General features: G+C 37.7%; 1 protein-coding gene and 2 pseudogenes across 6 annotated transcripts; 1 reads left to right on the forward strand and 2 right to left on the reverse strand.

Annotated features, from left to right (window-relative positions):
- The first annotated feature begins 1,159 nt into the window (after positions 1-1,159).
- LOC111326048 (uncharacterized) lies at positions 1,160-21,748 on the forward strand. 6 transcript variants are annotated; one of them, XR_015996440.1, is made up of 11 exons: positions 4,313-4,547; positions 4,874-4,925; positions 8,581-9,259; positions 9,584-9,808; positions 10,380-10,492; positions 11,104-11,151; positions 11,792-11,890; positions 11,996-12,094; positions 12,301-12,399; positions 16,953-19,553; positions 20,151-21,748. XR_015996440.1 is itself a non-coding variant. In XM_088748193.1 (10 exons), exons 3-10 carry the CDS (start codon positions 8,614-8,616, stop codon positions 18,327-18,329), a joined length of 2,706 nt encoding a protein of 901 aa, XP_088604319.1. In that variant the 5' UTR covers positions 1,160-1,322; positions 4,874-4,925; positions 8,581-8,613; the 3' UTR covers positions 18,330-21,748. The 6 variants fall into 6 exon arrangements, 5 of the variants coding, with proteins under 5 accessions (XP_088604319.1, XP_088604317.1, XP_088604318.1 ...); XM_088748193.1 differs by lacking the exon at positions 4,313-4,547 and adding an exon at positions 1,160-1,322 and having other exon boundaries at positions 16,953-21,748; XM_088748191.1 differs by lacking the exon at positions 4,313-4,547 and adding an exon at positions 3,730-3,857 and having other exon boundaries at positions 16,953-21,748.
- Positions 6,118-8,115, reverse strand: LOC148739466 (uncharacterized; annotated as a pseudogene).
- On the reverse strand, positions 15,253-16,919 carry LOC148739467 (uncharacterized; annotated as a pseudogene).
- Positions 21,749-25,173: the final 3,425 nt, after the last annotated feature.

Raw genomic sequence — 25,173 nt, forward strand, 5'->3', positions numbered from 1 at the left:
GTAGCACCTTAAGAAATAGGTAGGACTTGCGCACGCGCTATGTTATAAAAAAATGAGTAGACATCCTATTTTTAAGATTATTGACCTACCGGGAGTCAAGAGGGAAAGAAAGCAACTAAATGAGGATTTTACGAATAAGTGCAATGTAGCCTCCTCCTCTGAAATCTGTGTGGAACTCGTCGCGATAAATCATAGTTGTATCAGTGTAATACAAGACAGAAATATTTAACATTAAAATAATCTGATTATCTGAATAAATTTAAAATGATTTACTCATATGTAATTATAAGGGATATTTTCACTTAACACTATCATTTGTTTCAACCATTTACTGTGCATTATTTTCCATTTCAGCATAGCCTGAAATCCCTGTCAAGGAAAGCTTTCCTGCAAGAAGATGCACGATCCGGCTTCAATCGACTGACAGCGGCTGTATTTCATGGTGACCGTGACACAGTTTGGAAAGCTCAATGCTACCTCGAGAACCATGTTTAACACATGAATTTTCAAGAAACCAAGTGAAGGTATTTCCTGGAAAAACTGCGTTAGAAATTCTCTTTTCCCTCCAAGAAAAAGGAGAAGAACATGTTAGAATAAAAACAATGTACGAACAGCACGTTGAAAAGATTGATACATTAAGTGAGCTACACTTATGTAGAGGTAGCAATGACGCAGAGAAGGCTGTGGAGATTGTTCTAAACGAGGGAATAGAGATAGACATTCCAGGACAAAGCAACCGTACACCTTTAATGTGGACAAGTGCATCATCCTCTAGTGAGTTTATCCAGACCCTCATTGATCTTGGAGCTCAGGTAAGTACTCAGAGACCAGCAGACAATGTTACGCCTTTAAATGTGGCAGTTGTTAACAACAATTATGTGGCCGTTAAAATTCTCTTTAATCACGGAGCTAAAATGGGCCTTCAAGATAATTATGGAGACCTACCACTGCACGATAGTGCTAGGAGGGGATTTTTTAATGTCTCCAAACTATTAATTGATTCAGGTTGCGACATCAACATGAGGAACAACAACGAAGAAACCCCGCTCTACGTGGCAGTCGAAAATAAACATGTTCACTTAGTCAAATGTCTTCTTGAAGGCGGCGCTGATGTGAATATGAAATACTGCAAGGAGAATGAATGAGGACGAATTTTCCTTGTTCGTGGGAAGGACAGAACCGGAAAACTGGCCTGGAATTATGTTTTTGTACAGAGAGCTCTTTTGCTCCTGTTCATGAGGCGGGCTAAGGGTAGTAGTCTGGAAGTTACAGCCTTTGAAAAGGTCCTCAAATCTGGATGGGGAATGGACCCTCCCGTGAGGGTAAGAGAGGAAATTAGAGAGATAGAAAAGACCTTGCCTGACATGCAAGGTGTTACAATACTTCATTTTGCTTACAAAAGTGCGAGTCCCGAGACTGTAAATGAGCTTCTAGTGAAGTGCAAAGCAGATATAAACGCCTTCGATAGAGAAGGTTGCACTGCACTACATTTAGCAGCAATGCATGGAACCAGTCAAGTTGTAAAAAAGTTGGTTGAACTCAACGCTGACGTCAACTTGAAAGTGGATGGAAGGGATGCGGCTGACTTGGCCGCATATGAAGGAAGAAACAGAAATTGAAGAATTTCTCATATCTAAGAGAAGTTCGCCCTCAAACGACTCAGGCATTCAATCAGCCCAAAAGTCAGTCGATTTTAAATTTCGCTACAAGAGGCACAAGGTGGCTTAAAGTTCATCTAGTAAAACGTTAGTTGACTTATCCCGCATACTGGAAACGTTGATTCTCAATACACATTTTTTTTTTTCCTTTTTTCTAAATAGTCTGTCCAAATTAAAGGTGTCTTTGGACAAAATTTAGGAATAGCTACCGAATTCGAACGTATTTGGCCATCGAGAAAGTTCGAATTCAGTCGATATGGAATTGCTACTTCCAGTACTGCGTTTACCGACGGCTTTTTAATTATTTATTTTTTTGATGTTGACTGGTGATTTGCCTCATGTTTTGGCTTTTTACTAAAACGTCGATGAAGACACGACTATGGCAAGCGAACGGCTGAATGAGAATCATTTAGTTTTTAATTTATCTTTTGTACATATGTGAAAGTTTTTTGCCCTAATTTTTCGACGTGAATGCATGTATTGACATATCAGTCGGTTTTAGATGTTCCCTGTGGCTATTTAAGCGTATCAATTGAGGATTCTAACAAAATTTTTTCTTAACACAAATTTGAAGTAGCCTCCTCAATTCTTTACAGTTCTTGTGAAACGAAAGAAGCTCAATATTTTCACTCTCTACGGAAATGATAAACTTGAGCACCACTTTTCGATGTTAAAGGTTCGAGACTCAATAAAAGTTATAGTCAATATATCCTTCTGCAGTGTTAAGGACTACAGAAAGAACTTTTACAACTCCGAAGCAAATTAATCGCGACTGCTAATCAGAAAAAGAAAACCATCTGAAGGAACCAACCACAACTCAAAGTTCTAACATGTAAAGGCGCTAAAGGGTGGGAGAAAAGCGAGAAACCAATTCGCGATTGGTTTCGATTCTGCATTCAGTGATTGGCTGAGAAGATGGTGTAGGTTTGTTGACCAATTACAGAAAGTGCTGTAATCCCATACTACTCTCCCACAAATTGAACCCATAGGAAGTAAGGAGCGGGAAAACGCGGGAAACCAATTCGCGATTGGTTTAGGTTCTGCATCTAATTAATTGGCTGAGAGGATGGTGTTTTACACAAACTGGACCAATGTTGTTTTAATGCTGGCTATGAAAGTAGCAAAGGTGTAGGCCAGTATTGGACCAATGTTGTTTTAATGCTGGCTATGAAAGCAGCGAAGGTTTAGGTCGGTATTGAAGGGAGAAGAGTGCCTGTGGCTCGTGTAATTGACCATTTCATTTCAACTTCAAACCACATGAGAGATAATTGTAACGAGCATTAATTGCTGCGTAAAATGATTTTTCATTTTACCCATGGGGCAAGTTATAAGTACATTAATACTTAATTTCGCTCTTAAGAATCAGTAATGACAAGAAATATTAGGGGAAAATTCAATTCAAAATAATTCTAACGTCAAACTCTTTCTGAGCGAATTTTCGATCTTGATCCTCAATTTCTTCATCTTTGTAACTATTTCTAGAAAAATGATTGTAAATTGACAATCGAGACATATTTCTCTTACACAAAGAGATGATGAATAAGTAGAGCTAAAATGTATCTTAGCTTCCATATAAAATCACAGAATTCAAAATTACATAGCACTTTAATTTTTCCCATGGCCATTTTGTTCACCTTCTGCGGGGCCCTTAGACATTTCTGTTGCATAAATTGTGACATGTACAGCTCAAAAAAGACATCCTTTCTTTCTTCTGTTTTATCTAAGAGGATTAAACAGTCTCTTCCCGCCTAATATTCTATATCAAGTGTTGCTATATAAAAAAGAATCCAATCAAATTACCTTTTGGTAACCGTGTTTTATGAACTCGTAACTAGAGTTGTAAATTTAGTGTATTCGTTTATCGATCTACCGTAAAAATCTCAGCTAAAAAAACACGTGTCGTGAAATATATACAAGTAATTTGATTATAATATAGAAACCGGAAAATCAAGATGAAATCATATACGATCTGTACAAACAAAACAAAACTCGTGATAAATGTTACATAACAATCATGATGCGTGACTGTTTGTGACACCGTGTCAGTTGCGGTTGAAACTGCACCAGTTTGCTGAATAATAACCAAGCCTCCCTGTAGTCCTGTATACGCAGACTGCCCAGGCTGAATGTACATCACCTGTTGATTGGTTACCGTCTAAAACACATTAGTAAAAATGATAAATTTCAGGCAAACAATAGGTGAGATATTTTCATGAGACTAGTATTTAATTGGTATGTATCTGCATTTTCTATTGACGCTAAAAGATTCACCGACCCCAACCGCCTATCATAAAGTAATGACCGTCCCTTACTCGTATGAATCCGTATCTTCCCGTATGTCAATCTAAGACTTCGTTTGTTATTTTTAAGTCACCCGAACAAATCGCGTAATGTGAAATCCGCTTTCGACATCACGCGAGTTGTTCGGCTGATCTTTTTTTCACATAGGAACATAATGTCGTCGTTGGTGCCCCGTGTATCGGATAAATTCGAATATGACGTTATTGTCTAATAGGGATTTTTTTTAATTTTCTAATTCAGTCTACTTTTCTTGGTTTTAATTCGTTTGTCTATTTCTATCCTAACATGAAGTTATCGAAAGTCACCTCATTTTTTAGGGTAACTTAATTCCTACCTAGCTTTGAATTATACAAGGCTCAAATATGTTGTTCAGAAAGGGACTTTCCCGTTGCTAAGGGCGTATTGACCTTTCGATTCGTGACACTGCACAATTTCTTATGTTTTACTCGCCATTTCCACACTTCAATACACGCACGAAGGTTTTGGCGTATGAAGAAGCAGTGGTAACTCGTGGATATTTGTATCCAAGCCTTTTGTTTGCAGCTTCAAACTTATCAAGATATTTCTCAGTTTAACTTTTATGTTAAGGTAGGTTTGCCAGCTTTTCCTAGGTCGTCGTGAAGATTCAAAACAACTTTAAGCGAAGCGTTTCTAAGAATGCCTTGTTTATAGACGGAAACATACAAACACTACCAATCTCCAGAAGGGCATTTCGTAGTTAATTGTCCCCATTTTATAGCCAAAGTCATCTTTGAAATCACGACACTGCTGCTCAGTCGGTACGAACGAAATAGCACGATTAAGACTTTCGTCCAATTCATCCCGTTATTTCAGGTTTATTTAATTGAGATACGTTCCATTTGCTTTAGAATAGTGTCTGAGACAATATTTTTTCCTTCCTGAACATTTTGTAGGAGTGAGTATCAGTCAGGAGCTGCAAGAAAATCCGAGAGGCCTCAATTTACGGTAAGCTAAAGAGAAAAGAGAATTTAGTAAACCGTACATGACATCTGATTTCTTGCTCGTATAGTATCCAGATCACGAGAAATGCGATTTGAGATGAGCGCCATAGAATGTATCTCATAGCTTCATGTTCTGATTGCTTCAATTGAGCAAGTGTCGAAGACGAAACTAAGATCCAAAAGTTGTCTGTTCAGAACGGAACTTCTCACTTTTGTGGTGTCATTACGCTAATGGAAACAAAATATAATATGTGGTACATGTATGATGGTTTGAGTGAATATAGACAAAAGGGCTCTGGGCTCTGGTCTTCTTCATGTATGTTTCATGAGCCACTGGGATTTTCTTTAAGTTTTTTAATATATTGTAGCTAGGTCCAAGGTAAAGATAGCATAAATCTGACATTAATTGCTACTCGTATAATTTTTTTTTTTTTATTTTGGAATTCTCTTTAGCCCTGGTTATAGTCAGACTATTGCCCTTACTTTAAAATTTGACGACAAAATCCTAAGTTTAAAATGAAAAATCTTTGAGAATATTTTAACTTTTCTTGGACTTATAAGCATGTTTACTTTTACAATTCTTTTTCTGGAGTGGGTCCACTTTAATGAAAGACATAAAAAATCATGCTTTAAAGGCCCATGTACACCCAAGTGGCTTTGCACATTTGTGTAGTTGTTTTGAAACACTTTTTTGTCCAATGCAGTGTTTTGATTGGCCGACACATTTGATGGGGTGTTCACTCATTTTCATGCTTGGCCAAAGTGTGACTCTACACATACTGAAGACAGCAATTTTCAACTACCCGAAATCATTTTTCTGGAGCACAGGGTGTGCAATGCATTTTGGGTGAATATGGGCCTTTAAAAGGACTCTTATAGAAATCATTTTTCTTTGTTTGCTCAGTGTTCGAATCTTGGTTGATGAAAGCGACAAAAAATGTACAGTAGTAGGGTAATCGTAATTTGGTTTATTTTCAGTTAAAAGTTAATGTTTTCATGTTTATATCATTGTATTTCTGTTTAGTAAAGTCATTTCAATTTTCCAATGCTTAGACTGAGAAATGGCCATTAGAAACTTTGATATGTTTATATAAAAAAAATTGTGTAGTTTCAGTCATTGACTTGTAGCTTGTGCAGGTGTCAAATTCAAATCAAATTGTTGTTCCTCCAACATGTACAAATGAAGTTTCTTTGAGTTTTGAAAATATTTTTAAAAATTAACTTCCACATTTTGTGTACAGGTGTAGAAATGTAAATGAGATTTATTTCTCAAAATGTTCTGTTTTATAGAATATAAACATAGCTTGCTGGAAGCAATAGATAATAAAATCAAAATTTACCTTACATCTCAGTTTAAATATATTATTATAAGCAGATGGCCTGCTATACACATCCATTAGTTAGAGCCTTGTAAACTTAAGTTAAAATATTAAGTCTACTTACAAAGGGTGGCCTGAAAATTGACAAGGCATGCTGCAACTACTACCATTTGAGTTGCGACAGGAGCAAGAGACAAAGGTATTCTTCTGCTGACTAGTTTGAACTGCTTTAAGCGTTCATTGAAACGCTCTACATGAATCCTAGCTTTTGCAATGCTACGTGTTTCCAATTCCTCTGCAGCACTAAGACTTTTTCTACCTTTTAAAAATGATGGGATTTTTAATTGTACTTGGAGAGGATTTAAGAGATCCTGCACAGTGAAACCACGATCTGCTAAAACCAAGTCATATGGTTTAAGGTGCTTCAAAAGGCCACTTTCCTTAAAGATGCAAACATCATCAATATCACCCTCGAACAAATCAGAAACAAAACATGCTCCACCACAGGGGGTTACAGGAATGAGACACTTAAATGTGTTGGTGTGCTTATAGGAAGAGAAAGTGTTTCCTTGCCTAGCAAAATTCCTGGAACATTCCACTCTAAATTCAGTACAATCAACAATACAACGCATGTTCTTCATGGTTTTGAATACCTTAGGGAGGAACCTGCTAAATTGGGTTCTCTCTGGAAACATAAAGTTTTGCATGTCTCTAAAAATTACATACATCAACTGAATGTATGTTGTAAAAATCTTTGCAATGTAGGAAAAGTTAATTTTCCTGTTTGGGGTACTAAGAAGAGCTGCAATAGTATTGAGAGCAAAACCCCTCTTCAGTCTTAGAAGGCAAATGAAAAGTTTTTCTCTTGATAAAAAAATCAGCTTTTGGGCCAGTTCTTGCATTCTCCGTTGCTGGGCAATCTTTGCTTTTCCAGTAGTTGATTGTCTCCAAAGGGCAAACATCGTCAAGAAAATCATGCAAAACTTCAAACTGGGAAGGCATGAGGCCGGTGAAGTGTTTCATGAGAGCTACATCTTGCACGATATTTTCGTAGGATAAAGTATTCACTATTTTAGGACCTTGTAACTGCGTTGTAGAGACGTCGTTTTTCAAAATCATAGTTTCGACCTTTGCAGACAACTCGTATTTTGAATATATAGTCTGAGAGCCTTGATCAGAAACCAACTTTCCTGAAGGGTTAACGTAACTGTGTGTATCGATCACGGCACAATCCTCATCAACACATTCTTCATCAATAAAACTGCTTTCGTCGACTGTCGGTTCAACTTCTTGTGACTCCTGATCATGATCATCAGAAACTGTAATATCGTTAGATAATTGTTCCTCGTAGTTGTCATCGAATAATTTCTGTTTCTTTGACGCTGTATTTTCTCTTTCTTTCGGTGCTTTTCTCTTAGGAGCACGTGCTCGACTTGCTTGCGCTGGTCTTAGATTTGCCTTCAGTGGATCGGGAAATTCGGCTGTTGGACCTTTTTCGCCAGGCCAGTGAAGAGCACAAATATAAGTGTTTCTTGTTATGTTTTTCTCCGTAAAAAATTCACGCGAACAAGCCACTAGCCAACGCTTGCACTTTGCCATGTCTTGCGAAGGTTTTGGGAAAGGAATATATACTTTCTTCCCCGATTCCTCTAACTCTTTCAGTGATTTTGGCCATTTATCTGCATATTTTGAGTCTGTCTTACACTCACCCCAACAACAGCGTTCGGTACCAACCATGCCGCTTCCTTTTAGAACGCTAAGTCGTTTTTTGCCGAAATTTTCCGTCGTTTTGTTTCAATTTTACAACTCTCGCTCACACATTTCCTTTAAGCTGGTCGCAATGTTTGTCTGAGTCTGTGTGGGGGGTCTCATAGGCTATCATGTAACAAAATCTATAATTAGTAATAGTATAAAGCGCTATTGAGTATGTCGTTTGTTTCGTGTGACACTGTAGTTATAGAATTAAATGGATCTTGAGATTTATGAATCTTCCAATGCATAATTTCTTATGGTCTCGTTTGTTTAACTTCATTTACACCCCCTTGGCCAAAATCCCCCATATATTTGCCATCTGAATGTTATACGAGTAAGTTGGCCCTTGACATTTGATGCAATCGTGATTCAAAACTCTCTGCTTAACCGTAAATGTTGAGCTGCAACTGTAGCATATAATGTAATCCCTCTGATAACTTTCTTCAAGTAATGACTTATCCCTCAGTTTTTTCTCTATTTCCAATTCATGGAAACTTTCTGCCTTTATTTCGTTAGGTTAAAACTTACAGTACCTCCGTTTGCCGAGATACCTTCTTTAATTATGTGTATTTTTCGGATCCTATCCAGAGTTCATTTCATTGAGCAACAAACTTTGTCACCATGGATGTCCACAGCAACGATAAAAGATGGCTTGTGACTCTTGTTGCCTCAAATAAGGTCGTGGCCCCAGTTTTACAGGACATCGTAAAACAAGGAATGGAAAAGCTGTATGCTGCCCTGGATAATTGCCTTAATGGCTTACCGACACCTTGCGGTTTACAAACACTGACCCATGCGGAGGTATGCCACCTGGCAGCCATCCCAAGTCTCGCTTCTTCATTTAAAGACCTAAATTTTGGAAATATTAACAACAATTCTGGTATCCATGGTAAGAGCAAAGGGGTCTACAACTACAATGTAAGCAGTCCAGTTGATCTTGCTAAGCTGTACCTCCCCTGCTACCTTACGGTATTCTCGGCATTTGACAAATCTATGGATTTGAGTGCCGCTCTTAGACTTTTGGGATATAGGAAGTATCCCATTCAAATATTCGCGTCTTCTGACCCTTTGCACGATATTCAGTCACTGGCAGATGATGTCAGAGTGAATGTCAGGAATCGGGGAAGTCATTTTAACGAGAGTGACTGGACCCAAATCGTTTTTGACCAGTGCTTTGACAAGTTAAGGGCTCTGCTTCAATGTCTGTCCCTGCTTCCCGACAAAAAAAAGGAGCTTTTGGATGAACTTTCTGCATGGAAAACAGAAGGTAAGAAAGACGTCTCAAGTAGTGTAATGTTATCATTCAATAAATAGCTGGTTAATAAATTGGAGTTTTCCTTGTGCCAATCTGGTCGTTGTAAATAAGTAAGCGGAAAAATGTACTCAGAGGAGCCTGCTTCAGTAATATAAAGTAGAAACTTTCTTATTCATACTTCAAATGTCAGGTCTACAGTGACAAGATAAGGCATTTCCTCTCACCAGTTACCTCATCTTAGCATAGTCATCATCATCGACATCACCGTTGACAATAATATTATTGCTATAGTATTATCATTATTACCATCATTTATTGAATGGTCATCATTTTTAGGTTTCAAGCGGGTTGTTGACAATGATGTTAAAGATCTACTGGAAAAGTTCCAAAACGTCAAACTTGCTTCAATTCATGACAAATTGGACGACATGCCAACTAAGGATGAGAACGAAAGAGTGATAACAAAGCTGTTTTCCTTTCACACCAGTATGATGGACAGATTAGATAGAATGGAATCCAGAATGGAATCCTTTTTTCGAAACTTTGGGCACAGGTTAGACGGTAAGTTTCTAACAACTATTGCTCGCAAATAGTGAAATTCCAGTGAAAAAAGTAAGAGAGGGCACTAACTCTTCCGGCCGCTCACCATTTTACTCGCACAAGCGCGTAAATTTTCCAGGAGCACTCGCGAGCGAATCGGGGACCATGTGGTTAGGTACTCTGTAATAAATTGTTATTGATAAAGGCTAATAGTTTGTAAAGAAACTGTTTGAGGCTGCGCTGGAGGGGGTAACGGAATAATTTGGATATATCAACAAAGTTGAAATGGTAAATTGGCCACCGTAACGATTACAAAAGCTGACGTTTATTGTTGTGTTGCAAACGTGTACAGTTTTGCTCATTGATCATTGGCACAAGTAAGAGTCCTAATTGTTCTTAAATATTAGTTGTCTCTGACTGGTAGTTACCCTGTCTCTTTTTTGTCGGTAAGGCTTCATTCAGAATTTTTATATTGCGAACAGAACAAAGTAAGCATAGAAACTCATCAACCATGCATCGGTTTTTATACGAACCACTTGTCCGATTTTTAAAATTTTTTTTTTAACCCAGTTGCATTTGTATAACTATGTAGGCAGCAGGGTCAGTGCTCTAAATCAAGAAAGTAGCAGGAGAGTTCACAATACAGAATCCAGTGTTCTATCCACAGACGCAACTTCCACAGAAACATGTAACATGAACGAAAAGGTAACGTAATCTAGTCGCTGATATATACAGTTAAACACTTAGGAGCTCTTAGAGATTAGAAAAACATGACTTATTCATTGTGGTTGATATGGAAACTAGAGGTCGCTCGGTTTCCCACGGCTGGAGCTCATGTTGCTAAAAAATGCAACATTGCCTTATTTAGAATGTACACGGTACAGGGGAATAAAAAAAGAAATGAAAATTGAGAATGAGGATGCCCCAGAATCGCCCCAGAAAAAGCCAGAAGCAAACAAAAGAAAAACATTGGAAAAATTAAAAACAAAATTAATCTATAAGTAGAACAAAACAAGAACAAATTAAAACGAACAAACGAACAGAGAGCATTGCAAAAGGGATTGTAATTCAGAGAAGAACTGTTAGAGGTGTTAGCGACCTTATGGAAGTCTTCATCATTTGACTTTAATACGTCTTAACTTTACGGGAGTACAAACTGATTTATTAGTCATCCTAATTACTTCGAAAATCGGGGCGATCAGGAACCATACGGAAACTAGGACGTAGAGGGGGTATGATATACCTATGACGTTGGAAATTTTTCCGAATGAAATTGTTGAAATTTGTTGACTCTTAAGTTGCCATTTTTCCTGCAGTACAAGAACCCAGAATCGACCTGCAAGCTAAGAGCTAAAGTTGCCAAAGTAAGTCAGTTACTAAATTGACTGAAATTTTTATGATGAAGACGCATTAAAACTTTGGTTTTTTCGTTCCTTCACTCGTGACCGTCATATATCTCCTAATTGCACATTCATTTCATAAATTAGTTTAAGAGTCAACACAAGATGATACGGCTAGGATAAACCGATCTAAACAAAACCTTTATCATAACAGGCTGAAAAGAGGAACTCATGTTTCACATATGGAAGGAAATTTTAATTGCTTCGTATATTCTTTGTATACAGTAACTGTACTCAAATCCTTTTTCTTCTTGGATAGCGCACTGACATAGATCTGTTGTGTAAGTCGCCCTACTTCAACTGTTATATTTGGATGTTGGATTTCCTCATAACATTTTTTCTCTAAATTTCATCGAATCAAATCATTTATTCTCTGCAATATGTGTATGGGGTAAGAGCTTTACGTAAGCTTTAATCTTCCGATGGTTTTTTTGTAGTGAGCAATGATTGCTCTTGTCATGCTTCTAATTCCTGACAATATGCATCTACTCTTCTCTTTTGCACTTGCGTTACGTTTCAAATGGCCCTCTCAATAATAAAAAATTGTTTTTTTAGCATAACGGTGCATTCAAGGTGATATAAAAGAAAACCCTTTTTTTTACAGTTATCAAGACGAACACTACACAAAGCTGCAATCGGCGGTCGATGTGATGTTGTTCAGTTACTTCTTGAAATTGGTGAAGATGTGGACACAATGGATGAGGTTTCCCGCTTGATTTTACGTCTAAATGTGTGCTATTTTACTTCCTTTGCTTTCTCAATTGATAAGCATATAACCTTTATCTATTACTTTGCTTTGATTTTGCAGTTTAAGCTGACGCCCCTTCACCTTGCCGCATGGTACGGGCAAAGAGCTGTTGTAGACCTCTTGTTAAAGCACGGTGCAAATGTCAATGCCGTAGATAGGGTAAGTTGGTGACCAGTCGTGTCTGTGTTTTGGCAATGCGTCACATATATAAATAAAAAATTTCAGGCAAGCGATTTGATATTGCAAAGACTGTCGAAAGTTCTCGAAATATTTTTTCAATAAATCGTTTATAGCGTTCAGGAATGCTCATCTATTGATTTCGAATAACTTTAACATTTTGACCTTTGAGAACTTTTCTCTTTCAGTTTCAAAAAACAGCGCTACAAAAAGCTGAACGGAACAATCACCGATCCATTGTTCAGTTGCTTCTGAGGAATAATGCAAGTCCCAGTTACAACCAACCGGTATGGTCAAACTGTATGCTGTCTTCTTCTATGATTTGTAACTGTAGTAAAACATCTTTCAATGCACAGCGCAAGATCGGGTTAAGAGATTAAGACTTAGTAAATGCTTCTTTTCATTAAGGCTGTTTACTACCAGTTCGTATGTTTGCTGCACGGCTTCTCTGTTATGGTTTCGCATTTTTTCTGTGAATACCAACAAACAGTGCATACGTTTTATTGTCCCATGCGCGTGGTTTGGTCCGGCGTAACCTTAAGGACTTTATTTATAGAGGGGGACACATAACAGCTGTATAGCTGACAAACCTGTGGCCCTCTAACTAGATTATACAACATTACAAAAAACTGATAAATAAATAAATATATAAATAATTACAAAATTCTATAATAAAAATAGCAGGATAGATTAAAAATATGGAGAAAGATAAAATTAATTTATAAAAAATTAAAATTAGATAATGTACTATTGCTTAATATTGTTTCAAAGTTGTCCAGGTTTTTAGATGAGCTTATAAGATGCTTTTTCACTGCTGTTTTGAATAGTTTTACACTAGGCTTATTTTTGATATCATGGGGAAGGCTGTTCCATAACTTAACTGCGTCAACACTGAATGCCTTGCCACCATCGTTATTTCTTAGGTATTTGGGACACACTAAATTTAAATTGCCATGTCTAGTAGATCTATTGTATACAGAACTGTTTGTCTTGAGCAAGTCTCTGATGTAAATCGGAACATCGCCTTTAAGGCTCTTAAAAATCATTGTACGTTTATTTCATTTGATTTCATCAAAAAAAGGCAACCAGCCTAGTGTACTAAAGTTTACAACACTTCTAGAATAAGAGTCCACTCCAAGAATTACTCGGGCAGCCCTTCTCTGTAACCTTAGGAGACAGTGGAGTTCTTTAGCGTCACAAATATTCCAAACCATGCTCCCGTACATAAGGACGGGTTTAATCAAGGCGTTATATTATAAGAGTCTTTCCTTTATTGGAAGGTATATCTTTATCTTTTTCAATAAACCAATACGCTAGAAAGGTTGGCCTTTAGGCTAGAAATGTGGTCACTAAATGTAAGATCTTGATCGAGTGCTACACCAAGCAATTTATAAGAAGTTACTTGTTCTATTTCGGCCCCATCAAGGGTCACTGACAGGTGATTGCCATCAGCTAATGATGAATGTAGCCACTTTCCGGTGATAAGTAATGCTTTGGTTTTAACGGCGTTTAGGACCATCCCATTTTCGCTAGACCATTTACTTAACTTATCCATGTATTCTTGAAGACGTCGTTCAAATTCCAAAGGTGCGTTATCGATATTAGCGCTGGCTTTAAATGTGGTGTCATCCGCGTAAGCATGAATAGTTGAGTCCGATCCAACAGCTTCGGGAAGATCGTTGACGAAAATTAAAAACAGTAGAGGTCCTAATATGCTACCTTGAGGAACTCCATTGGTTAGCATAAGTTGTGACGAAGTCGAGTTATTTACAGTAACACATTGTTTGCGATTGAGTAGATAGCTCTGCAATAGCTTTACAACATTATCTGGAAATCCATATGATCTTAACTTTACCAGGAGAATGTCATGATTGATCAAGTCGAATTCCTTGCTATAGTCCACAAAAACTAAGCCGCTGACGTTGTTCTTATCAAGGTCAAGAAGGACTTGGTTCAGGAGAAACAACAAAGCAGTATCCGTGGAGTGGTTTTTACGGAACCCTGATTGGAAGCGGTATAAAAGGGAATTTTTTGTTAAGTAGGTGTTCACAGCATTGAAGATGTGTCTTTCAAAAACTTCAGAAAGAATAGGCAAAATACTAATTGGACGATAGTTTTAAATATCTTGTTTGTTTCCGTGATTCTTGAATAGAGGTTTAACCTTTGCTATTTTCCATTGTGAGGGAAATGTACAAGTTTCAATACAGTGATTTATAGTTTTAGCTATGGAGCATGATATTTCAGGAGCTGCAATCCTTAGAACTCTGGCACCAAGCCAATCGATTCCCGTGGCTTTGTGTGTAGGTATACTTAGAAGATAATCGTTAACCTCACTAGGAGTTATTTGCGGAATAAGATTCTCAATTTGACTGTTAGATTTGTCTGGTGGACCAGGAAGAGCATCATAATGAAGTACAGGTGTCGCCTTTACGAGACGTTTATATACATCAACAAAGAAGCGGTTAAAGCGTTCAGCGATTGAATGGTCATCCTTTATCAAGTTGTTGTTTTCTTCAGCGATAGGGAAGGAGTCGTCGCTATTCTTTGTATCTTTAGATAGGTCTTTAATTAAAGACCAAAGTTTCTTTGGACATTTTTTATTTTTACTGAACTGAGTTTTAAAGTACTGTCTTTTGACCACCAACCCCTTTTCCTCTTTGCAGGTGCAATTGATCTTACCATTTATAGCTGATCATTTTCGGTTTTGTTCACATAAGGTTCTGGTGTCCAGTTATGTCACACTCATTGTCTTACACGGTTACTACCTATCATACCTTAAAAGGGACTATGTCGCGACACTGCGCATGTGCTGCATTTAGAACGGCGAAAATAAGGCACCAACGGGCCTTTGAGAGCCTTTGATGACTCAAAAAATCTAAACAGAGAGTAATCTATGTCTTTATAAATTATCAAAGATTCTGATCCAGCATTGCCATTTCAACTGTTTTTGAATAACAATAACAATCCTTAAGTGATATACTAGCTTTTTATGACATGCCATATTTGTATCAGTGTTACACAAGATAATTTGGATATATCAACAAAGTTGAAATGGTAAATTGGCCACCGTAACGATTAAAAAAGCTGACGTTTCGAGCGTTAGCCTTTCGTCGGAGCGAATCGAGGAGTTGTAGGTTGTGTGTGCTTTTAAAGACAGAAAATAGAGCTACGTTATTGGTGGGAACATGGCAACGAGAAAAACACGAATAAATTAGTGGAATGAAAAGCGTTCGTTGATCCCTGTGGGATTTAGACTGCCAGTTTGAAAGATGAGCTTTTGTTCAAGAGTTTTACGGCTTTCCGTGCTACCTAAGTGTAAGGAAGATTACCATATGTTGCTTAGAATGATTAGGTAAATTAAAGTGTCTAGCGACTGGTTTCGATGTGTCCTTGTCATTCTTTTCCACGTCGCGAAGGTGTTCTCGGAATCGGTCACCTAGTCTTCTGCCTGTTTAGCCGATGTATATCTTTTTGCAATAAGTGCAAGTTATGCAATAGATTGCATTAGCGGAGGTGCACGTGAAGTGATGATCGGTGATCTTAATGGATCGTTTGGGTCCCGATATTTTATCAGTGTTGTGAATGAAAGGACACGTGTTGCATCGTGCACGAGTGTATTTAAAAGTGCTTGGTTGGTCATCAGTCTGAAAAAACTTCTGACCAAATAAATTGCCTATGTTTTTGTCGCGTTTGAATGAAATTAGCGGAGGCTGCGAAAAGATAGTGTTTGTCTCTGGATCGTTTTGAATGATGGATTTGACTGAGTGGTTGTGATAGTGAAACGTGAGAGTGAATGGAATGCAGTCGGAATCTTCCTTTTGTGACGTTTGTAGTGCTGAATGTCGATCAATAAGTTGGGCGAGGTGGTAACCCGCTTGAACGACAGAAACAGGGTAACCACGTTTATCGAAAAACTGGCACATTGGCTCTGATTTGTGGTGGAAATCAGAGTCATCACTGCATAAACGGCGAAGTCTTAGAAACTGAGAAAAAGGAATGGAATTCTTAACGTGAAATGGATGCGAAGACGAATATTACAAGTAATTATGCCAGTCTGTAGGTTTGTAATACACACTAGTGCATAAACCGTTGCCTTCAATTGAAACTTTGATGTCTAAAAAGGATAAAGTCTTGTCAGAAACTTCCCAGGTATACTTCAGAGCTGGGTGAAAAAAATTGACTGCGGTTATGAATTGAGTCAGCTCCTCTCTGGTAAAGGAGGTAGCGCCGATACGATCGTCGATGTAGCGACCGTAGAGTTTGCACTTATTGCAAAAAGATATACATCGGCGAAACAGGTAGAAGAGTAGGTGACCGATTCCGAGAACACCTTCGCGACGTGGAAAAGAATGACAAGGACACACCGAGACCAGTCGCTAGACACTTAAATTTACCTAATTATTCTAAGCAGCATATGGCAATCTGCGGTCTTTCCTTACATTTAGGTAGCACGGAAAGCCGTAGAATCATCTTTCAAACCGACAGTCTAAATCCCACAGGGATCAACGAATGCTTTTCATTCCACTAATTTATTCGTGTTTTTCTCGTTGCCATGTTCCCACCAATAACGTAGCTCCATTTTCTGCCTTTAAAAGCACACACAACCCGTAATTCCTCTATTCGCTCCGACGAAGGGCTAACGCTCGAAACGTCAGCTTTTTTAATCGTTACGGTGGCAAATTTACCATTTCAACTTTGTTGATATATCCAAATTATATAGTGTTACACAAGACAAACAGATCTAAATGATCTGAATCGTTTAATGGTGTTCTAAAGGCTCTTTATCAGTTACGCTTTCTTTTTTCATAAAATATTTACAATAACGTATTTTTCATTACAGCTTAGCCTAAAGTCCCTTTCACAAAAAGCTTTTCTGCACGTAGATGCACGATCCGGTTTCAATCGACTTCAGGCGGCTGTATTTCATGGCGACTATGACACGGTTTTGAAAGCTCTTTCCTATCTCAGCGGTAATGCTCAAGAAATGTTCTTAAAAAAAACAGGAAGCCAAGCAAAGGCTTTTCCAGGAAAAAACGTACCAGAAATTATTTCAGCTCTGCAAGAAAAAGGAGAACGAAATGTTCACATAGAAAACAGATACAAAGACTACGTTGAGATAATTGATACAATAAGTGAGCTGCACTTTTGCGAATCCAGCGATGATGCGGAGAGGGCTGTGGAGATTGTTCTAAACGAGGGTGTAGATATCAATGTACCGGGAAAAAACAACCGCACACCTTTGTTGTGGGCAAGTCTATCATCCTCTGGTGAGTTTATCCAGACCCTCATTGATCTTGGAGCTGACGTAAATGCTCAGAGGATAAACGACAAGATTACACCTTTAATGTTAGCAGCTCGTTGGAACAACTACACCGCCACTGACATCCTGCTGAGGCATGGGGCTAAAATTAACTCCCAAGATGTCTATGGGTGGACCCCGCTTTATTCGGCAGTTAGGAAAAAAAATGAACACATAGTTAAATGTCTCATTGAAAGCAATCCTGATGTGAATGTGAAATACAAAGAGAATGCAAGTGATAGAATTCAACTTGTTCGAGGGACGGACAGAGGAATTCAAGCCTGGCATTATGTCTTAGTAGAGAAAGCCTTATTGCCCCTGTTCTTGAGGCGGACTCAAGGTGGCCCTATCGACGTTGCCGACTTTGGACTCATCCTCATGAGTGGATGGGGAAAGGATCCACCAGAGAACGTAAGGCAAAGTATCCGTGAAATGGGTCATACATTTCCTGACACACAAAGTCACACCGTTCTTCATGTTGCTAGCAAAAGTGCTGGTCCCAAGATTATAGAGCTAATGGTAAATTGCAAAGCAGATATGAACGCCTGCGACATGGACGGATTCACACCGCTGCATTTGGCAGCGATACATGGTAACATTCAAGTTGTTAAAAAGCTGGTTGAACTCGACGCCGATATTGAGTTGAAAGTGGATGGAAAGGATGCAGCTGACTTGGCTCAAATGAACGAGGAAACAGACATTGAGGAGTATCTTAAGCATAAAAGAAGCCTTCCCCTAAGAGACTCGCAAGGTCAATCGGTGGAAAGTCGATTGCCAGAAAGTCAATCGGTGGAAAGTCAGACAGCGGAAAGTCAATCGGCGGAAGATCAACCGGCAGGAAATCAATCGGTTTTAAAAGGCGCCATAAAAGGAGTTCTCGAACAAGGCTTGAAGTTCATCGATGAAAATTTTAGTTAACTTAATTTCCCGTTCACAACTATGTGAGACTTCCAATTATACGGTTTTTGCTTTGGAAATTGTAAGCGCAAATCAGAATTGCTTGCGAAGCACAATCTTCGACTAAGAATCCGGTAATATGATCATTCATGGCTGCATGGCACTATCACTACCTCTAGTTTTCCCAAAAAGTCATCTAATTTTTTTTTTTCAAGTTTGGTCGATGAATGATAAATTGCGTTTTGAAAACGTTTAAGCCATTTTTTAAAAACGTGGATTGGGTCAATGGAAAATGACTGGACGTGTGAAAATCGTGTGGACAGGTATATATAGGCTAGGCATATGCCTCTCTAAGAATTCTCTAAGTATACATAAGCAAAAAATTAAAGCCAAAAACATAAATATTAAAATATAGATATTCGTGCACAGTTCTAGTGAAACGAAAGAGACAAAGAATAATTTGAGCATTATTTCTTTTTAAAGTTTAAATTAGCACTCTCATTAAAGTTCTTACTCAGTGCATGTATATCTTTTTGCGGTGTCTGTGATTGAGAAAATTTTTTGCAATTGCTCTTCCCACTATAAAAGAGTTCATCAGAACCCATAGAAACCAGAACAAACGTAATTACAGTGCTCCATCGGAACAAGGAAAACATCCAAGCGAACCAATCACATCCCAAAGTAAATACATGTAAGACCAAAAGGACTGGAAACGTGGCTAACCAATTCGTGATTGGTTTCTGCTTTGCATCTGATTGACTGAGACGAAAGAGACAGTAAGTGACTAAATGATAACCATGCCTCCCTGTGGTTCGCCTAAGCTGAATGTGTGTCACTTGTTGATTGGTTACCGTCTGACAACCAAACTCCGTTCCCTTAATCATATGAATCCGTATGTTCCCTAGTGTAAATCTAAATGAATACTACCCATTTGATGAGTAAGACACTTGTTGAGGGGGAAGGATAGTCTAAAATTGCTTGCTTCCAGTTCTCATGATGTAAATAATATTGTAGACTTCCTTGTATAGGTGTATTCAGAAGCATACATGTACTAGGTAGAATGCTTTCTTTATTTTGTTGTAATGCGTTCCTTTTTATTTAACATTTAACCTTTGACCCCCCCCCCCCCCTAAACTGCCAACAAATGATAAATTTCATATTTTAATTAAAGTGTGGGAAGATAAAATTGAAATAGCTGAACTTAAGCTCGGGTCTTGCAGAGTGAGCACTTGGAATGTGACTCAGGTAAGTTAGTGTCCATAAACTACTTTATGTTGTAATGATTCTCCTAAATCCATAATTTTATTACTCTGTTTTTTTACAAAGCCTCTTTTACATCTCTTACATCTGTGTGTGCGTTACACAAGAAAACTTAACGGGATTATTATACAGCAATATTTTGTTTGCTGTCTTTATCGTACATTTCTGGTTATGTCTCAATTGATATGGTTTAAAATATATTTATGCTTTCAAATATTAAAATAAAATAATGTGATGAAAATCTGTTCTTCTGAAACACATACAATATTGCTGGTAACCAATGTCTTTAATTTTGTAAATTATCGCGGGAAACATTTTTCTTTGAAAGTGGAGATACATAAGTTTTCAAAGCTGCATGAGATAAAAATGAGATTTTTTTAAAACCTCTCATAATTCATGCTGAATACAATACTTGTAAATTTTACAACAATTTCAAACTGCTAATTCGAAAACTTTGAGCAGGTTGCTTATTTCAGCCTCGTAAAGAACACTTAAATAGTGGTAATCTGTTTGCAATTAATTAAATGCAAATTTTCAACAATCATGCTCTAATGCTTGACATGCTTTACTCTTACATTTCAGTTTTGTATACTTACAGCACCATAATAGAGGTGTCTTCAAAGGGTATATATTTTTTTAAGCCGTTGTACTCTGTAAATCTTTGTCGCCCAAAACTTACTGAAAGCAGTGAACTAAAAATTTTGCACACACAAGGCTTTCTCTGAGGTGGAAAAAGATAATGTTGTTTACCAGGCACTTGTACTTACCGCAATGATTTAATCATGCAATACTCTACATGTAAACTATATTAAAACTGATTATATGAGGTCTTTTGTCACCATGTACGTTTTATTTACCCCTCATATTTCTTAGCAAAAATAATTAAGACTGTTAGAAAAGCAAACAAACAATTGAACACAAAACAGAAATTCGGGAAATTACAAACTTTACCAGCTGATAGAGAAAGAGAGCACAGTGTCCCAACTACATGTTATTTCATCCAGTGCACTGTGCCTTTCACGTTTTTGATCAAATAAGATTTAATCAGAAGTAGAATTTGTCAATAATGTGTCAAATTACTAGACTAAGCGTGGACTTGATTCTTCTCAGATTTCAGTTAATAAAAGATTGCCTCTGACTTCTTACTGCCTTTTACCTGTAGGTACTAAAAATAGATGGCTTTAAGAATAAGAACACATCATCAAAAAAAGTCACCTTGAAGAGTGGCTTTTGATCGTAAAATTTGAATTAATTGGCTTTGTTATTGGTTTGTGTTTTTATAAATTAGAGTAGCTGAGGAAAACACATCAAAGTTTTTCCTATTTAACTTCTGGTTATAATTAAATTTTGGATTTTACATTCAAACTGGGTTAGACTAATTTTATTCATTTCTTATGTTTCACGATTTGGTTAATAGAAAGGTAATTGTAATGATAGTTTTAATAAGAAAAATTTATTATCCGATATTGAGCAGATATCGATTGGAAATTTTCTTCTGTGCATTACAATGTTTAAGAAATCATGAAATTTTATTCACTTCTATTTAAAAACCTAAATACAAATTAATACTTAGTCTAATTAATTCAAATTAAAAATTAAAAAGGAAACACTTTCTGAAACAAAGATGTCATAAGAGATTTTTTAAAACAATTTTTTTGAACTTTTTTTTATTAAAGAAGATATACTTCTATTATAAAGTGGAAGATCAGTCCATAGTTTGGGGGCACCCAAGGTAGTTAAAGACTTGTATGTTGGAAAGTTCAGAAGTATGCCATTATTTGATCTGACAGATATGAGTTCAGAAATGAAAGGTGGAGCAAGTCTGTGAATGGCCCTTTATATCAGCAATAGAATCCTGAGATCAATTTGATACTTAACTGGTAACAGGTGCAGGGATCTTACAAGAGGCATAATTTGACACAGTTTACTTTCTTTGAACACAAGATCAGCAGCTGAGTTAGAACTCTCTGCAACTTCTGTAGACGACCTGCTTTTAATTAGAGAATATTCTTAGATCTCCTAGTATCAGTTATCAACAGGTCAATTTAAAATTTTTACATTATTACTTAAAATCTTTAATGTATGGTACATTTAATTTTCCCCTGACTCTAGTAAGGTATATTATTTGTAGGAACTAGTATTGGCTATAAATCAATAGAGTAAAATTAAAGTTTTGTGCAGCAGCCTCATAAGCATCAAATTTATGTATTTAAGTATTGCTTCCTTCCTAAAACTAGTTTATAAGAATGAGAGTGAGTTTCCCAGTACTGAAGCATGGCTTATTTCACAACTATAGTTTCCATGCTAAAAAAAACTCCTCTCTCCTCATTAAAATTTCCCTTAAATCTCCTGGGCAGCCAAAATGTGAGCCTGTAATCCTCACCTACACCCTCCTAAATCCTGTTCGCTTATTCCGAACATAGCATTTCAGTCATGGCATATATGCCACCAATTTTCCGCGGAACCAGGGTACCTGGATAGTTATTCTATAATGGTCTTAAATTACTGGTGGAAAATGGTTTAGTTGAAATATTACGAAGTTCTGCCAGTAGGTTGGTACATTAACGTACAAATGGAAGACAAAGCTATGCATTCAATGTATAACCTGAGTTTTGCCTTGAGTTTGCACTGAGAACTAGATGGCCAAGTGAGTACTCTTTTAGAACAATAGAATTAATGGTTGTGTTTCATGTTATCATGTCGCAACAACTCTTCTTCCAGGATATTCATTTGTTGCTATCATGAAAGGCTACCATCTAAAACCTTTCACTGTCTTTAATATGGCCAGTAACAACATCAACTCAACTTTCAAACTGAAAAGAAAACTTGACTGTTATATGGAAGTAATTTCGCTTATATTGTGCAAATGAAATCCAGGTATTTTTCCAGCAATTATCTTCATTGTTAAATCTTAAGTCTCTTTTTTATCAAGTTGAAATAAGATTTTCCAGTTCTAGCTTGTGTTTAACTAAATCACTCTAAAGCATGGAAAGAAACAGATTGTAGAGAGATTTAATATCTCAGTGGCTTGAGTTGCTAAAATTGTGGACAGGCTAAGTTTAAAGACACTTACATATGCAGCAGGTTACCAAATTATGTAACAGGAAAATCTTACTTTCCAGGCAAAGGACATGAAACGCGAAAAGTCCAAGGACAAAACTTTAAAAGTTGAAAGTTGAAAGTGACTTTTCTTTTTAATTTTCTACACGTAATCAGAGAAGTTTGGGAGCAACCTGGCTACCTCATCTACAAGTGTCGCGAGGCTTTGAAGAACGAGGCTGTATAACGCGATAGACGGTGTTCTTATTCAAGGACATGTAAAGAGTGGCCAAGTATTCTGCAGTTTAGCCAAAGTTTGTGTTAGAGGAAAACTGGTGGGGTAAACAACCATACCTGGCTACATCCAGAGAAGATATGAGAGAAGCACATACAATTCCGTTGTATTGTTTCACTACAGGCGTCCCAAGCTAACGTCTTGAAAAACGAGAGATTATTTCTCGATAGCGTCACGCGCTGTGTGACGCGGTGCTAAGTAACGCGAGGAACCGTTGAAAATTTGAATGGGCAACGAAATATGGTCCATTTAAAACGGTTGGGTACATGTCGCTGACCGCCAGTCCATGGACTGCCCTCGATGGACTACCCTCGATGGACTACCTAAATGGACTACCCATATGGACTACCTAAATGGACTACCCTAAATTACCTACCTTCACGCGGGCGAATGGAGCGAAAAGAGGGACTTAATTCTCTTTTGTATCAGACGCGTTCAACCGGAGACAACCTATTAAAAATAAACCGATCTGTCACTTCATAACTAATAACTCCACCTCAATTTGTCGCCCGCTATATTCCCACGGCTGTTATTAAAGGGAAAAAAAATGCTTCGAGAATCTACCTGGACTGCTTGATCGCTCTTGACTGACGCACGGTTGGTGTTGTTGTGTAGCTTCAGTTTAAGCTTCAATGTACTGCTCTAATCATCCAGGCTAGAAGATCGCAATATCCGTGAAAATAACTACGCTGTAGAGCTGGGCCCAGAGATATTTCCTAGAAAGACAAGGAGGAGAAAAAAAAAAAAACAGACGTAACATATTTTTGAACCACTTTATTAACAATCATGAGGATTTCAATACACTCATCCTCCTTTTCTAGTATATCAACTAGCAATTTGCGAAGAGCTCCTTTGAAAGATTTTAGCTGAGGAGTTAGTTCTCACAAGCCTGAGGGCTTCGCCCTAACGACTGTGCGTGAAATGCATGCCTGTGAATAAATGCAAGTTTCTTTGTCCGCAAGTGTAACTATTTCCTGCTATGTCAGCAGGAAACAGGTACATTTTAGGAAATATCTCCGGGCCCAGCTCTACATGTAGTTATTTTAGGCGCGTACCGTCCTCTACGCATATACGCACATGCGTACTTGAAGTGACCAGAAAAATTTGAAAACAATGTTGTATGTGCGCCAAGTTTGCTCAAAATAAGGGCAAGACGCTTTGTTCTTTTCTTGTATTCACACAACTATCTCAAACAAGAAATAAAGAACGTAGTATATTTTTCGCTCAGTTTACTTAGGTCTCTAGATCATATGTACTTGTGCGTACTTGAAAAAATGACCATGCTACGCGCCTGTATTCTCACGGATATTGCGATCTTTAGACGATTAGAGCAGTACATTGTAGCCTAAACTAAAGCTACACAACAACACCAACCGTGCGTCAGTCAAGAGCGATCAAGCAGTCCAGGTAGATTCTCGAAGCATTTTTGTTTTCGCTTTAATAACAGCCGAGGGAATATAGCGGGCGACAAATTGAGGTGGAGTTATTAGTTATGAAGTGACAGATCGGTTTATTTTTAACAGGTTGTCGCCGGTTGAACGCGTCTAGTACAAAAGAGAATGAAGTCCCTCTTTTCGCTCCATTCGTTCGCTTGAAGCAAAGGAGCACAGCAGAATTTATTTTGAGCTGCGAAGCGGCCCAAAATAAATTCAAGATATTATGTCTTAATGAATGCGACGATCGATAAGCTTCGGGCAGCTGGACGGAGTGTATTTGTTTTTGCTCCAACAGGAATCGCAGGCGTGAACGTCGGTGGGACTACCACTCATTCTTTCGCGGATATTGGCACAGGAACGAAAGGAACCCACGAATTAATATCTATAATACAAGCAAAAGAAGAGGCGAGAAAACGATGGGAGCAATGTTACATCCTTGTTTTTGACGAGGTTTCTATGCTAAGTCGAGAATTGTCCGAATAGCTTGAACAAGTTGCTCGGCACTTCAAGAAAAAAAAAAGCCGTTCGGAGGTATACAACTCATTCTGTCAGGAGACTTTTATCAACTCAAGCCTGTAATTGAAACTACGATCAAACATGTGGAAGTATGTTGCTTTGCAAGCCACATATCGAAGGATTGCGTGGATACATCGCTGTTCTTCAGTGAAAATTTCAGGCAAGGTGAAGTTAAACTTAAAATGGTTCTCAGTGATTTTCGCATATGTGATTTCTCTGCATTTACTTTGCTTTATCTTCGGTTGATAATTTGCGATTTTCACATGCCTCTACATAGGCTTGGAAGGCTACATCAACGGAGACAATGTTGTTTTCAGAA

This window comes from Stylophora pistillata, chromosome 2 (genome assembly GCF_964205215.1).
Source record: "Stylophora pistillata chromosome 2, jaStyPist1.2, whole genome shotgun sequence".
Lineage (NCBI taxonomy): Eukaryota > Metazoa > Cnidaria > Anthozoa > Scleractinia > Pocilloporidae > Stylophora > Stylophora pistillata.

Excerpts from the sequence above, each read along its gene's own strand:
- LOC111326048 (XM_088748193.1), top strand. The coding sequence starts at position 8,614 with ATGGATGTCCACAGCAACGATAAAAGATGGCTTGTGACTCTTGTTGCC. Across the intron at positions 9,809-10,379 it reads CTTTGGGCACAGGTTAGACG|GCAGCAGGGTCAGTGCTCTA; the intron begins GTAAGTTTCTAA and ends ATAACTATGTAG. Across the intron at positions 10,493-11,103 it reads CATGTAACATGAACGAAAAG|TACAAGAACCCAGAATCGAC; the intron begins GTAACGTAATCT and ends TTTTTCCTGCAG.